Raw genomic sequence first — 16,895 nt, forward strand, 5'->3', positions numbered from 1 at the left:
GATGATTCTTCTTCGAAGAAAAGGCGTCTTAATTATCCCTTACTTGGACGATCTCCTGATAAGGGCAAGGTCTAGAGAACAGTTAGAGGTCGGAGTAGCACTATCTCAAGTAGTACTACGACAGCACGGATGGATTCTAAATATTCCAAAATCGCAGCTGATTCCGACGACACGTCTGCTGTTCCTAGGGATGATTCTGGACACAGTACAGAAAAAGGTGTTTCTCCCGGAGGAGAAGGCCAAGGAGTTATCCGACCTAGTCAGGAACCTCCTAAGACCAGGCCAAGTGTCAGTACATCAATGCACAAGGGTCCTGGGAAAGATGGTGGCTTCTTACGTAGCGATTACATTCGGCAGATTCCATGCAAGAACTTTTCAGTGGGATCTGCTGGACAAATGGTCCGGATCGCATCTTCAAATGCATCAGCGGATAACCCTGTCTCCAAGGACAAGGGTGTCTCTCCTGTGGTGGTTACAGAGTGCTCATCTCCTAGAGGGCCGCAGATTCGGCATTCAGGATTGGGTCCTGGTGACCACGGATGTCAGCCTGAGAGGCTGGGGAGCAGTCACACAGGGAAAAAATTTCCAGGGCTTGTGGTCAAGCATGGAAACGTCACTTCACATAAATATCCTGGAACTAAGGGCCATTTACAATGCCCTAAGTCAGGCAAGACCTCTGCTTCAGGGTCAGCCGGTGTTGATCCAGTCGGACAACATCACGGCAGTCGCCCACGTAAACAGACAGGGCGGCACAAGAAGCAGGAGGGCAATGATGGAAGTGGCAAGGATTCTTCGCTGGGCGGAGAATCATGTGATAGCACTGTCAGCAGTGTTCATTCCGGGAGTGGACAACTGGGAAGCAGACTTCCTCAGCAGACACGATCTTCACCCGGGGGAGTGGGGACTTCACCCAGAAGTCTTCCACATGATTGTGAACCGTTGGGAAAAACCAAAGGTGGACATGATGGCGTCCCGCCTCAACAAAAAACTGGACAGATATTGCACCAGGTCAAGGGACCCTCAGGCAATAGCTGTGGACGCTCTGGTAACACCGTGGGTGTACCAGTCAGTGTATGTGTTCCCTCCTCTTCCTCTCATACCAAAGTACTGAGAATCATAAGAAGGAGAGGAGTAAAGACTATACTCGTGGCTCCGGATTGGCCAAGAAGGACTTGGTACCCGGAAATTCAAGAGATGCTCACAGAAGACCCGTGGCCTCTACCTCTAAGAAAGGACCTGCTCCAGCAGGGACCATGTCTGTTCCAAGACTTACCGCGGCTGCGTTTGACGGCATGGCGGTTGAACGCCGGATCCTGAAGGAAAAAGGCATTCCGGATGAAGTCATCCCTACCCTGATCAAAGCCAGGAAGGATGTAACCGTACAACATTATCACCGTATTTGGCGAAAATATGTTGCGTGGTGCGAGGCCAGGAAGGCCCCTACAGAGGAATTTCAACTGGGTCGATTCCTGCATTTCCTGCAAACAGGACTGTCTATGGGCCTAAAATTAGGGTCCATTAAGGTTCAAATTTCGGCCCTGTCAATATTCTTCCAAAAAGAACTAGCTTCTGTTCCTGAAGTTCAGACGTTTGTCAAGGGAGTACTGCATATACAGCCTCCTTTTGTGCCTCCAGTGGCACCTTGGGATCTCAATGTAGTTTTGGGGTTCCTAAAATCACATTGGTTTGAACCACTCACCACTGTGGACTTAAAATATCTCACATGGAAAGTGGTAATGCTGTTAGCCCTGGCTTCAGCCAGGCGTGTTTCAGAATTGGCGGCTTTATCCTATAAAAGCCCTTACCTAATTTTTCATACGGACAGGGCAGAATTGAGGACTCGTCCTCAATTTCTCCCTAAGGTGGTTTCAGCATTTCACTTAAACCAGCCTATTGTGGTGCCTGCGGCTACTAGGGACTTGGAGGATTCCAAGTTACTGGACGTAGTCAGGGCCCTGAAAATATATGTTTCCAGGACGGCTGGAGTCAGAAAATCTGACTCGCTGTTTATCCTGTATGCACCCAACAAGCTGGGTGCTCCTGCTTCTAAGCAGACTATTGCTCGTTGGATTTGTAGTACAATTCAGCTTGCACATTCTGTGGCAGGCCTGCCACAGCCAAAATCTGTAAAAGCCCATTCCACAAGGAGGGTGGGCTCATCTTGGGCGGCTGCCCGAGGGGTCTCGGCTTTACAACTTTGCCGAGCAGCTACTTGGTCAGGGGCAAACACGTTTGCTAAATTCTACAAATTTGATACCCTGGCTGAGGAGGACCTGGAGTTCTCTCATTCGGTGCTGCAGAGTCATCCGCACTCTCCCGCCCGTTTGGGAGCTTTGGTATAATCCCCATGGTCCTTTCGGAGTCCCCAGCATCCACTAGGACGTTAGAGAAAATAAGAATTTACTTACCGATAATTCTATTTCTCATAGTCCGTAGTGGATGCTGGGCGCCCATCCCAAGTGCGGATTGTCTGCATTACTTGTACATAGTTATTGTTACAAAAATCGGGTTATTGTTGTTGTGAGCCATCTTTTCAGAGGCTCCTTCTGTTATCATGCTGTTAACTGGGTTCAGATCACAAGTTGTACGGTGTGATTGGTGTGGCTGGTAAGAGTCTTACCCGGGATTCAAAATCCTTCCTTATTGTGTACGCTCGTCCGGGCACAGTATCCTAACTGAGGCTTGGAGGAGGGTCATAGGGGGAGGAGCCAGTGCACACCAGGTAGTCCTAAAGCTTTTTACTTTTGTGCCCAGTCTCCTGCGGAGCCGCTATTCCCCATGGTCCTTTCGTAGTCCCCAGCATCCACTACGGACTATGAGAAATAGAATTATCGGTAAGTAAATTCTTATTTTACACTCATTTTCAGTCAATTCTGAACACCTCACACCTCACAATATTATTTTTAGTCCTAAAATTTGCACCAAGGTCGCTGGATGGCTAAGCTAAGCGACCCAAGTGGCCGACACAAACACCTGGCCCATCTAGGAGTGGCACTGCAGTGTCAGGCAGGATGACACTTCAAAAAAATAGTCCCCAAACAGCACATGATGCAAAGAAAAATGAAAGAAAAAAGAGGTGCAAGATGGAATTGTCCTTGGGCCCTCCCACCCACCCTTATGTTGTATAAACAGGACATGCACACTTTAACGAACCCATCATTTCAGCGACAGGGTCTACCACACGACTGTGACTGAAATGACTGGTTGGTTTGGGCCCCCACCAAAAAAGAAGCAATCAATCTCTCCTTGCACAAACTGGCTCTACAGAGGCAAGATGTCCACCTCCTCCTCATCGTCCGATTCCTCACCCCTTTCACTGTGTACATCCCCCTCCTCACAGATTATTAATTCGTCCCCACTTGAATCCACCATCTCAGGTCCCTGTGTACTTTCTGGAGGCAATTGCTGCTGGTGAATGTCTCCATGGAGGAATTGATTATAATTCATTTTGATGAACATCATCTTCTCCACATTTTCTGGAAGTAACCTCGTACGCCGATTGCTGACAAGGTGTGCGGCTGCACTAAACACTCTTTCGGAGTACACACTGAAGGGAGGCCAACTTAGGTAGAATAAAGCCGGTTTGTGCAAGGGCCTCCAAATTGCCTCTTTTTCCTGCCAGTATACGTACGGACTGTCTGACGTGCCTACTTGGATGCGGTCACTCATATAACCCTCCACCATTCTTTCAATGGTGACAGAATCATATGCAGTGACAGTAGACGACATGTCAGTAATCGTTGGCAGCTCCTTCAGTCCGGACCAGATGTCAGCACTCGCTCCAGACTGCCCTGCATCACCGCCAGCGGGTGGGCTCGGAATTCTTAGCCTTTTCCTCGCAGCCCCAGTTGCGGGAGAATGTGAAGGAGGAGCTGTTGACGGGTCACCTTCCGCTTGACTTGACAATTTTCTCACCAGCAGGTCTTTGAACCTCTGCAGACTTGTGTCTGCCGGAAAGAGAGATACAACGTAGGTTTTAAATCTAGGATCGAGCACGGTGGCCAAAATGTAGTGCTCTGATTTCAACAGATTGACCACCTGTGAATCCTGGTTAAGCGAATTAAGGGCTCCATCCACAAGTCCCACATGCCTAGCGGAATCGCTCTGTTTTAGCTCCTCCTTCAATGTCTCCAACTTCTTCTGCAAAAGCCTGATGAGGGGAATGACCTGACTCAGGCTGGCAGTGTCTGAACTGACTTCACGTGTGGCAAGTTCAAAGGGTTGCAGAACCTTGCACAACGTTGAAATCATTCTCCACTGCGCTTGAGTCAGGTGCTTTCCCCCTCCTTTGCCTATATCGTAGGCAGATGTATAGGCTTGAATGGCCTTTTGCTGCTCCTCCATCCTCTGAAGCATATAGAGGGTTGAATTCCACCTCGTTACCACCTCTTGCTTCAGATGATGGCAGGGCAGGTTCAGGACAGTTTGCTGGTGCTCCAGTCTTCGGCACGCGGTGGCTGAATGCCGAAAGTGGCCCACAATTCTTCGGGCCACCGACAGCATCTCTTGCACGCCCCTGTCATTTTTTAAATAATTCTGCACCACCAAATTCAATGTATGTGCAAAACATGGGACGTGCTGGAATTTGCCCAGATGTAATGCACGCACAATATTGGTGGCGTTGTCCGATGTCACAAATCCCCAGGAGAGTCCAATTGGGGTAAGCCATTCTGCGATGATGTTCCTCAGTTTCCGTAAGAGGTTGTCAGCTGTGTGCCTCTTATGGAAAGCGGTGATACAAAGCGTAGCCTGCCTAGTGTTAGGTGCCGCTCGGTCTGCTTCCGGGCGACGCTCACGGCCGCCGCACCTCCCTCGCTGCCCACCCGGCGCCTAGCAATGCCAGGACGCCGTGCGTACTGTAGCCGCCGGGTCCCTGGCAACGCTAGGACGCCGGGCGTCCTCAGCCGCCGGGTCCATGGCAACGGGGACGCCATTGGCGGACCGCGTTCCCCGTTGCCAGATAAGACGGATTAGTTGTTCGTGCAGCAGGGCAGCTGCACGACAACTATTAATTAGTGTCTGGGGGCTGGTCTTGCTGTCCCTCCTGTCATTGGCCAGCAGGGCCTTTTTATGGGAGCCAGCACACTGCAGCCTCGCCGGTGATAGCTTCCTGTACGCTGTTCCTGCCTTGCTGAGTTTGCTCCTGGTCTGCTGTATCTGGTCAATCCTGTTTCTCGTGCTCCTGAGTCCTGGAGTTCTGAAGCCGGTCCTGGGAATCCTTCCAGTCCAAGTGAACCTGTTGCAGTCATCTGGGGGTTCTGGTTGATTGGGGTTCTCTCCCGGTTCCGTGAGTGGCGGCTTCTGCCGTGTGTTGCGGCCTAGGCCGTTTAATCCTAGCGTTTGTTTTGTACTGGTGTTTTTGCGGAGGTTTCCGCTTTTCACTGTCCTCCCCGGTACACGGCGGTGCCGTGTGGGGTGTGGACAGTGGTATCTTCTGTTGTTCTTTTCCTTTGGCGGTGTGCCGCACATATATTTAGTTTTAGGGTAGTTAGTAGCCCCTAGCCTTCTATTGCTTTAGTTAGAGGTCCCCTTGTTATTATCCTGTCTCGGTTCACGCCTTGTCTCACTCTAAGACCTGGGGGCATCGGAGTTGGGCAGACATAATCCGCCCTTCAAATGCGGCTGCCGTGGGCCCAAGAAACCATAGTCATGCAGGCGTGAACTGACCACACGGGTAAAACAATGGCGGTAGGGTGCTAGGGGCTATTTCCACACCACACCTTATTTCAGCGTCACGTCCTGGTGCTCTGGACTCACTACGCAACATCTCTCCTGTTCTGAGCATCAGGAACGTAACACCTAGGAACGAGTTGGCGTTTGCGAGATGCTGCTACTGGTGCCGCCGCTGCTGTTCTTGCTGCGGGAGGATATACATCTACCCAGTGGGCTGTCACAGTCATATAGTCCTGAGTCTGCCCTGCTCCACTTGTCCACATGTCCGTGGTTAAGTGGACATTGGGTACAACTGCATTTTTTAGGACACTGGTGACTCTTTTTCTGACGTCTGTGTACACTTTCGGTATCGCCTGCCTAGAGAAATGGAACCTAGATGGTATTTGGTACCGGGGACACAGTACCTCAATCAAGTCTGTAGTTGCCTGTGAATTAACGGTGGATACCGGAAACACGTTTCTCACCACCCAGGCTGCCAAGGCCTGAGTTATCCGCTTTGCAGCAGAATGACTGCTGTGATATTTCATCTTCCTCGCAAAGGACTGTTGGACAGTCAATTGCTTACTGGAAGTAGTACAAGTGGTCTTCCGACTTCCCCTCTGGGATGACGATCGACTCCCAGCAGCAACAACAGCAGCGCCAGCAGCAGTAGGCGTTACACTCAAGGATGCATCAGAGGAATCCCAGGCAGGAGAGGACTCGTCAGACTTGACAGTGACATGGCCTGCAGGACTGTTGGCTTTCCTGTGTAAGGAGGAAATTGACACTGAGGGAGTTGGTGGTGTGGTTTGCAGGAGCTTGGTTACAAGAGGAAGGGATTTAGTGGTCAGTGGACTGCTTTCGCTGTCATCCAAAGTTTTTGAACTTGTCACTGACTTCTGATGAATGCTGTCCAGGTGACGTATAAGGGAGGATGTTCCTAGGTGGTTAACGTCCTTACCCCTACTTATTACAGCTTGGCAAAGGCAACACACGGCTTGACACCTGTTGTCCGCATTTCTGTTGAAATCATTCTACACCGAAGATGTGATTTTTTTTTTGTATTTTGACCAGGCATGTCAATGGCCATATTCGTCCCACGGACAACAGGTGTCTACCCGGGTGCCTGACTTAAACAAACCACCTCACCATCAGAATCCTCCTTGTCAATTTCCTCCCCAGCGCCAGCAACACCCATATCCTCATCCTGGTGTACTTCAACAGTGACATCTTCAATTTGACTATCAGGAACTGGACTGCGGGTGCTCCTTCCAACACTTGCAGGGGGCGTGCAAATGGTGGAAGGCGCAACCTCTTCCCGTCCAGTGTTGGGAAGGTCAGGCATCGCAACCGACACAATTGGACTCTCCTTGGGGATTTGTGATTTAGAAGAACGCACAGTTCTTTGCTGTGCTTTTGCCATCTTAACTCTTTTAGGTTTTCTAGCAGGAGGATGAGTGCTTCCATCCTCAGGTGAAGCTGAACCACTAGCCTTGAACATAGGTCAGGGCCTCAGCCGTTCCTTGCCACTCCGTGTCGTAAATGGCACATTGGCAAGTTTACGCTTCTCCTCAGATGATTTTGATTTAGATTTTTGGGTCATTTTACTGAGCTTTATTTTTTTGGATTTTACATGCTCTCTACTATGACATTGGGCATCGGCCTTGGCAGACGACGTTGATGGCATTTCATCATCTCGGCCATGACTAGTGGCAGCAGCTTCAGCATGAGGTGGAAGTGGATCTTGATCTTTCCCTATTTTACCCTCCACATTTTTGTTCTCCATTTTTTAATGTGTGGAATTATATGCCAGTCTCAATTGCAATGGCCTACTACTATATATACTGCGCACAACTGAAATGCACCACAGGTATGGATGGATAGTATACTTGATGACACAGAGGTAGGTAGAGCAGTGGCCTTCTGTACAGTACTGCTATATATTATATACTGGTGGTCAGCAAACTGTGCAAAACTAAAATGCACCACAGGTATGGATGGATAGTATAATTGACGACACAGAGGTAGGTAGAGCAGTGGCCTTCTGTACCGTACTGCTATATATTATATACTGGTGGTCAGCAAACTGTGCAAAACTGAAATGCACCACAGGTATGGATGGATAGTATACTTGACGACACAGAGGTAGGTAGAGCAGTGGCCTACTGTACCGTACTGCTATTTATTATATACTGGTGGTCAGCAAAATTATGCACTGTACTCCTACTATATACTACAATGCAGCACAGATATGGAGCGTTTTTCAGGCAGAGAACGTATAATACTGGTGGTCACTGGTCAGCAAAACTCTGCACTGTACTCCTCCTATATAATACTGGTGGTCCCCAGTCCCCACAATAAAGCAGTGTGAGCACAGATATATGCAGCACACCGAGCACAGATATGGAGCGTTTTTCAGGCAGAGAACGTATAATACTGGTGGTCACTGGTCAGCAAAACTCTGCACTGTACTCCTCCTATATAATACTGCTGGTCCCCAGTCCCCACAATAAAGCAGTGTGAGCACAGATATATGCAGCACACTGAGCACAGATATGGAGCGTTTTTCAGGCAGAGAACGTATAATACTGGTGGTAACTGGTCAGCAAAACTCTGCACTGTACTCCTCCTATATAATACTGGTGGTCCCCAGTCCCCACAATAAAGCAGTGTGAGCACAGATATATGCAGCACACTGAGCATAGATATGGAGCGTTTTTCAGGCAGAGAACATATAATACTGGTGGTCACTGGTCAGCAAAACTCTGCATTGTACTCCTCCTATATAATACTGCTGGTCCCCAGTCCCAACAATAAAGCAGTGAGCACAGATATATGCAGCCACCTGAATAAAACTGAGAGGACGCCAGCCACATCCTCTCACTATCATTTCCAATGCACGAGTGAAAAATGGCGACGACGCGCGGCTCCTTATATAGAATACGAATCTCGCGAGAATCCGACCGCGGGATGATGACGTTCGGGTGCGCTTGGGTTAACCGAGCAAGGTGGGAAGATTCGAATCTGCCTCGGACCCGTGTAAAAAGGGTGAAGTTCGGGGGGGTTCGGATTCCGAGGATCCGAACCCGCTCATCACTAATAATAATGAGGCTGGGAATGTATAATGTGGATGGTAATGTGTCTGTGGCTAGAAATGTGTATAATAATGTGGCTGGGAATGTATAATGTGGATGGTAATGTGTCTGTGGCTGGAAATGTGTATTATAATGTGGCTGGGAATGTATAATGTGGATGGTAATGTGTCTGTGGCTGGAAATGTGTATAATAATGTGGCTGGGAATGTATAATGTGGATGGTAATGTGTCTGTGGCTGGAAATGTGTATAAAAATGTGGCTGGGAATGTATAATGTGGATTGTAATGTGTCTGTGGCTGGAAATGTGTATAATAATGTGGCTGGGAATGTACAATGTGGATGGTAATGTGTCTGTGACTGGAAATGTGTATAATAATGTGGCTGGGAATGTATAATTTGGATGGTAATGTGTCTGTGGCTGGAAATGTGTATAATAATGTGGCTGGGAATGTATAATGTGGATGGTAATGTGACTGTGGCTGGAAATGTGTATAATAATGTGGCTGGGAATGTATAATGTGGATGGTAATGTGTCTGTGGCTGGAAATGTGTATAATAATGTGTCTGGGAATGTATAATGTGGCTGGTAATGTGTCTGTGGCTGGAAATGTGTATAATAATGTGGCTGGGAATGTACAATGTGGATGGTAATGTGTCTGTGGCTGGAAATGTGTATGATAATGTGGCTGGGAATGTATAATGTGGGTGGTAATGTGTCTATGGCTGGAAATGGATATAATAATGTGGCTGGGAATGTATAATGTGGATGGTAATGTGTCTGTGGCAGGAAATGTGTATAATAATATGGCTGGGAATGTATAATGTGGACGGTAATATTCCTGTGGCTGGAAATGTGTATAATAATGTGGCTGGGAATGTATAATGTGGCTGGTAATGTGTCTGTGGCTGGAAATGTGTATAATAATGTGGCTGGGAATGTATAATGTGGATACTAATGTGTCTGTGGCTGATGCTGACATCTGGTCCGGACTGAAGGACCTGCCAACGATTACTGACATGTCGTCTACTGTCACTGCATATGATTCTCTCACCATTGAAAGAATGGTGGAGGATTATATGAGTGACCGCATCCAAGTAGGCACGTCAGACAGTCCGTACGTATACTGGCAGGAAAAAGAGGCAATTTGGAGGCCCTTGCACAAACTGGCTTTATTCTACCTAAGTTGCCCTCCCTCCAGTGTGTACTCCGAAAGAGTGTTTAGTGCCGCCGCTCTCCTTGTCAGCAATCGGCGTACGAGGTTACTTCCAGAAAATGTGGAGAAGATGATGTTCATTAAAATGAATTATAATCAATTCCTCCATGGAGACATTCACCAGCAGCAATTGCCTCCAGAAAGTACACGGGGACCTGAGATGGTGGATTCCAGTGGGGACGAATTAATAATCTGTGAGGAGGGGGATGTACACAGTGAAAGGGGTGATGAATCGGACGATGATGATGAGGTGGACATCTTGCCTCTGTAGAGCCAGTTTTTGCAAGGAGAGATTGATTGCTTCTTTTTTGGTGGGGGCCCAAACCAACCAGTAATTTCAGTCACAGTCGTGTGGCAGACCCTGTCGCTGAAATGATGGGTTCGTTAAAGTGTGCATGTCCTGTTTTTACAACATAAGGGTGGGTGGGAGGTCCCAAGGACAATTCCATCTTGCACCTCTTTTTTCTTTCATTTTTCTTTGCGTCATGTGCTGTTTGGGGAGTATTTTTTGGAAGGGCCATCCTGCGTGACACTGCAGTGCCACTCCTAGATGGGCCAGGTGTTTGTGTCGGCCACTAGGGTCGCTTAGCTTAGTCGTCACACAGCTACCTCATTGCGCCTCTTTTTTTCTTTGCGTCATGTGCTGTTTGGGGAGTATTTTTTGGAAGGGCCATCCTGCGTGACACTGCAGTGCCACTCCTAGATGGGCTAGGTGTTTGTGTCGGCCACTTGGGTCGCTTAGCTTAGTCACACAACGACTTTGGTGCAGCTCTTTTTTTCTTTGCATCATGTGCTGTTTGGGGACTAATTTTTTAAGTGCCATCCTGTCTGACACTGCAGTGCCACTCCTAGATGGGCCAGGTGTTTGTCTCGGCCACTAGGGTCGCTTAGCTTAGTCGTCACACAGCTACCTCATTGCGCCTCTTTTTTTCTTTGCGTCAATTGCTGTTTGGGGAGCATTTTTTGGAAGGGCCATCCTGCGTGACACTGCAGTGCCACTCCTAGATGGGCCAGGTGTTTGTGTCGGCCACTTGGGTCGCTTAGCTTAGTCACACAACAACTTTGGTGCAGCTCTTTTTTTCTTTGCAGTATGTGCTGTTTGGGGACTATTTTTTTAAGTGCCATCCTGTCTGACACTGCAGTGCCACTCCTAGATGGGTGTCTGGGAATGTATAATGTGGCTGGTAATGTGGCTGTGGCTGGAAATGTGTATAATAATGTGGCTGGGAATGTACAATGTGGATGGTAATGTATCTGTGGCTGGAAATCTGTATGATAATGTGGCTGGGAATGTATAATGTGGGTGGTAATGTGTCTATGGCTGGAAATGGATATAATAATGTGGCTGGGAATGTATAATGTGGATGGTAATGTGTCTGTGGCAGGAAATGTGTATAATAATATGGCTGGGAATGTATAATGTGGACGGTAATATTCCTGTAGCTGGAAATGTGTATAATAATGTGGCTGGGAATGTATAATGTGGCTGGTAATGTGTCTGTGGCTGGAAATGTGTATAATAATGTGGCTGGGAATGTATAATGTGGATAGTAATGTGTCTGTGGCTGGAAATGTGTATAATAATATGGCTGGGAATGTATAATGTGGATTGTAATGTGTCTGTGGCTGGAAATGTGTATAATAATGTGGCTGGGAATGTACAATGTGGATGGTAATGTGTCTGTGACTGGAAATATGTATAATAATGTGGCTGGGAATGTATAATTTGGATGGTAATGTGTCTGTGGCTGGAAATGTGTATAATAATGTGGCTGGGAATGTATAATGTGGATGGTAATGTGACTGTGGCTGGAAATGTGTATAATAATGTGGCTGGGAATGTATAATGTGGATGGTAATGTGTCTGTGGCTGGAAATGTGTATAATAATGTGTCTGGGAATGTATAATGTGGCTGGTAATGTGGCTGTGGCTGGAAATGTGTATAATAATGTGGCTGGGAATGTACAATGTGGATGGTAATGTATCTGTGGCTTGAAATGTGTATGATAATGTGGCTGGGAATGTATAATGTGGGTGGTAATGTGTCTATGGCTGGAAATGGATATAATAATGTGGCTGGGAATGTATAATGTGGATGGTAATGTGTCTGTGGCAGGAAATGTGTATAATAATATGGCTGGGAATGTATAATGTGGACGGTAATATTCCTGTAGCTGGAAATGTGTATAATAATGTAGCTGGGAATGTATAATGTGGCTGGTAATGTGTCTGTGGCTGGAAATGTGTATAATAATGTGGCTGGGAATGTATAATGTGGAAAGTAATGTGTCTGTGGCTGGAAATGTGTATAATAATGTGGCTGGGAATGTATAATGTGGCTGGTAATGTGTCCATGGCTGGAAATGTGTATAATAATGTGGCTGGGAATGTATAATGTGGAAAGTAATGTGTCTGTGGCTGGAAATGTGTATAATAATGTGGCTGGGAATGTATAATGTGGCTGGTAATGTGTCTGTGGCTGGAAATGTGTATAATAATGTGGCTGGGAATGTATAATGTGGATGGTAATGTGTCTGTGGCTAAAATGTGTATAATAATGTGGCTGGGAATGTATAATGTGGCTGTAATGTGTCTGTGGCTGGAAATGTGTATAATAATGTGGCTGGGAATGTATAATGTGGATGGTAATGTATCTGTGGCTGGAAATCTGTATGATAATGTGGCTGGGAATGTATAATGTGGATGGTAATGTGTCTGTGGCTGGAAATGTGTATAATAATGTGGCTGGGAATGTATAATGTGGATGGTAATGTGTCTGTGGCTGGAAATGTGTATAATAATGTGTCTGGGAATGTATAATGTGGATGGTAATGTGGCTGTGGCTGGAAATGTGTATAATAATGTGGCTGGGAATGTATAATGTGGATGGTAATGTGTCTGTGGCTGGAAATGTGTATAATAATGTGGCTGGGAATGTATAATGTGGATGGTAATGTGTCTGTGGCTGGAAATGTGTATAATAATGTGGCTGGGAATGTATAATGTGGATGGTAATGTGTCTGTGGCTGGAAATGTGTATAATAATGTGGCTGGGAATGTATAATGTGGATGGTAATGTGACTGTGGCTGGAAATGTGTATAATAATGTGGCTGGGAATGTATAATGTGGATGGTAATGTGTCTGTGGCTGGAAATGTGTATAATAATGTGTCTGGGAATGTATAATGTGGCTGGTAATGTAGCTGTGGCTGGAAATGTGTATAATAATGTGGCTGGGAATGTACAATGTGGATGGTAATGTATCTGTGGCTGGAAATGTGTATGATAATGTGGCTGGGAATGTATAATGTGGGTGGTAATGTGTCTATGGCTGGAAATGGATATAATAATGTGGCTGGGAATGCATAATGTGGATGGTAATGTGTCTGTGGCAGGAAATGTGTATAATAATATGGCTGGGAATGTATAATGTGGACGGTAATATTTCTGTAGCTGGAAATGTGTATAATAATGTAGCTGGGAATGTATAATGTGGCTGGTAATGTGTCTGTGGCTGGAAATGTGTATAATAATGTGGCTGGGAATGTATAATGTGGAAAGTAATGTGTCTGTGGCTGGAAATGTGTATAATAATGTGGCTGGGAATGTATAATGTGGCTGGTAATGTGTCCGTGGCTGGAAATGTGTATAATAATGTGGCTGGGAATGTATAATGTGGAAAGTAATGTGTCTGTGGCTGGAAATGTGTATAATAATGTGGCTGGGAATGTATAATGTGGCTGGTAATGTGTCTGTGGCTGGAAATGTGTATAATAATGTGGCTGGGAATGTATAATGTGGATGGTAATGTGTCTGTGGCTAAAATGTGTATAATAATGTGGCTGGGAATGTATAATGTGGCTGTAATGTGTCTGTGGCTGGAAATGTGTATAATAATGTGGCTGGGAATGTATAATGTGGATGGTAATGTATCTGTGGCTGGAAATATGTATGATAATGTGGCTGGGAATGTATAATGTGGATGGTAATGTGTCTGTGGCTGGAAATGTGTATAATAATGTGGCTGGGAATGTATAATGTGGATGGTAATGTGTCTGTGGCTGGAAATGTGTATAATAATGTGTCTGGGAATGTATAATGTGGATGGTAATGTGTCTGTGGCTGGAAATGTGTATAATAATGTCGCTGGGAATGTATAATTTGGATGGTAATGTGTCTGTGGCTGGAAATGTGTATAATAATATGGCTGGGAATGTATAATGTGGATGGTAATGTGTCTGTGGCTGGAAATGTGTATAATAATGTGGCTGGGAATGTATAATGTGGATGGTAATATTCCTGTAGCTGGGCAATATGTGCAACAATGTAATTGGGAATGTATAGTATAATGTGAGTAGTAATTTACCTGTGGTAGAGAGAGAATATACAATGTGGAATGTAATGTGGTCATGTTGCTAGAACATGTTGTTGGATTATAAGGATATCCTCTATTGACCTTCCCATTCCCTCCTGAATGCAAGTGTTAATTTACTATTTATTTTTCATTACAAGTTATTTATATACTGTAGCACACACATATTCCACAGCCCTTATTCAAACTGCTATCTACCACCTATAATATAAAGCCCTTACAATGCCCTCCCTCCCACATCTCTGACCTTTTACAAAATATTCCCCATGTCACCCAATCCGTTCAGAAGACCTTCACCTACCCTCCTACATCACACTCCTGCCAGCAGGATTCTGTCTATGCTATTCCATACATTTGTATTACCCCTGACCAGACTATTCACAAACTCCCAATTTTGCAAGCGCTCCCCTTGAAAGCATCTTCTATGCCCCACTCCATCTTAAGTTAACTTCCTGCTCATGCTCCACCTACCCCCATGGGCGGATTTAGGGGTGAGGGTGCCCCTAGGAACAATAGAAAGGCCGCCCTCCCCCCCACACCCAATTTTATTATTTACGTTTATTGGTTGTAAGCCCTCATTACATGATAGCCAATTTAATAGAGCAATAAATAAATGCCACTAACTATGATTTTCTTTTTCTTATTTCATTTTTAATTCTGTATACATATTTACTAAGTAGGACAGCTTACAGGGGCAGTATGTGCATGTCTTACCCACTTACACTCCATTCATGATGTCATATGGTACAGTGGAAATATTTTGCAGTTACTGGACATTTCAGTCTGACAGTACCAACACAAACAACCAAGTGCAGCCTCCCAACAGATGCCGCCCCTAGGCACATACCCCACGTCCCTAATGTCTAATTCACCACTGCCTACCCCCTACATTTATTTCATTCCATTGTCATCACAGTTTTTTCCCCACCATCTAGTATGTTAGCTCTCCTGAGAATTATATGTTCTCTTGCTTCTATATGTGTTTGTGTCAGGGACTGGGTGCAAAAATCGGCTATCCACTACATAGGAACACGTGCACACATTGGAACCCGAGCATGACCACACATCATGGGTATTTGTCACTAGTCACTGGTGCCTGGCCCCGCATCAGTCCCCTGTTTCAGCATGGTATCCATACACAGTGCCAGGAGGCGGAGTTGCTCAGCCAGCCCTTCAGGCAGCTAGACCTACCTTATCAGTGGGATGTAGTCAGCATGCCGGCATCTGCGATGCCAGTGCCGGAATCCCAACATCTATCAAAATACTGGCGTCGGCATCCTGACTGCCGGGATCCCAAATGTAAGTATGCCGGGGAGGGTTAGGCTGTATGGGATAGGGTTAGGCTTAGGCTGCAGTGAGGGAGGGTTAGGGTTAGGCTGCGGGGACGGAGGGTTAGGGTTAGGCTGCGGGGAGGGAAGGTCAGGGTTAGGCTGCAGGGAGGGAGGGTTAGGTGGAGGATTAGGATTAGGATTAGGGTTCCTTTCCTGTGGAGCCCCTGTCGGGATTCCAGTGTCGGTATTTAGACTGCCGACATCTTAACTGCATTTGCCAGTAGTACCAGATGGCCAATCCACCACTGGTTTATACACTGTAACATTCAAGATAATGATATCATTTTTTTTTAGCACTGAGCAGTTTAGTGAATTTGTAATAAGTGTTATCCATGTTAGAGGACCTAAAATAAGAAAGACACCACAGCATCTTGTTCTCTTTAAACTATTTCATAACATATCCAAAATGGTGGAAAATTCTATTTCACCCTGTTATATGTTGCATAAGCCTGATATTATTAACTCATAAATGAAGAAATATTTCACAAAAGCTAACAAATATTGTATTGCGTCCATCTAGCCTGAACCATGCAGCAAGGCTTAACCTATTGTAAGACTCATACTACTGTAATTCTATATATTTATTGCAGATGTTTACTCAGTGACAGAGAACTTACATGGTTGTGCCACCAATGACATCTGTGAAGTTGGATCCAGCATTGTACATTCAAATTCTGATAAGAACAAACATATAAAAACTATTATCGTGTGCAATGGTTCTTCCTTAAACTGGAAAGCAGCCTGCAGTTCAATGGATGTCATCATTCCCATCATTATTATCCTGCAAATGTACGTAGTTTTGTAACATGGCAGGGGTATATATACCATAGGTTCAACTTCTAACTGCTGTATGGGGATAGTAATGTAGTGGTAAAATAGTGCTACAAAGTGTGGCACATATATGGAAATTGTACTATTAAAGCATGTTCACAGCAAGTGGTTATGGTCTATTTATGAACATTTTTTATTGTTTGCATCTGGTAAAACTATAGAGCTTCACCCAACAAGTAATCAGCTACATTTCTATAATGTGATGCACTACGGACCAGTCATTTATTTACTAATACATTAATTATTACAATCTATATTCCATACAACGTATACAGACTAGGGATGTTGTTGTTGTTGTTGTTGTTGGAATCCATTTAAACTACCAGTATGTTATTTGGATTGTGGGAAGAAACTGGAGCATATACAAACTCCACACAGTTAGGGCCTGGTGGGAATTG

The 16,895-nt window shown here is 45.6% G+C and overlaps 1 protein-coding gene across 2 annotated transcripts in view; it reads left to right on the top strand.

Annotated features, from left to right (window-relative positions):
* Window positions 1-16,602, top strand: part of LOC134965029 (phospholipase A2 inhibitor and Ly6/PLAUR domain-containing protein-like) — a 73,464-nt gene extending 56,862 nt beyond the window's left edge. For both annotated transcript variants that reach the window (XM_063941615.1, XM_063941616.1), the window contains one exon: window positions 16,257-16,602. In XM_063941615.1, the coding sequence (XP_063797685.1) occupies window positions 16,257-16,471 (215 nt within the window). In that variant the 3' untranslated portion in view covers window positions 16,472-16,602. The remainder of the gene's footprint in view (window positions 1-16,256) is intronic.
* The last annotated feature ends 293 nt before the right edge of the window (window positions 16,603-16,895 follow it).

The sequence above is a fragment of the Pseudophryne corroboree genome, chromosome 10 (genome assembly GCF_028390025.1).
Source record: "Pseudophryne corroboree isolate aPseCor3 chromosome 10, aPseCor3.hap2, whole genome shotgun sequence".
NCBI lineage: Eukaryota > Metazoa > Chordata > Amphibia > Anura > Myobatrachidae > Pseudophryne > Pseudophryne corroboree.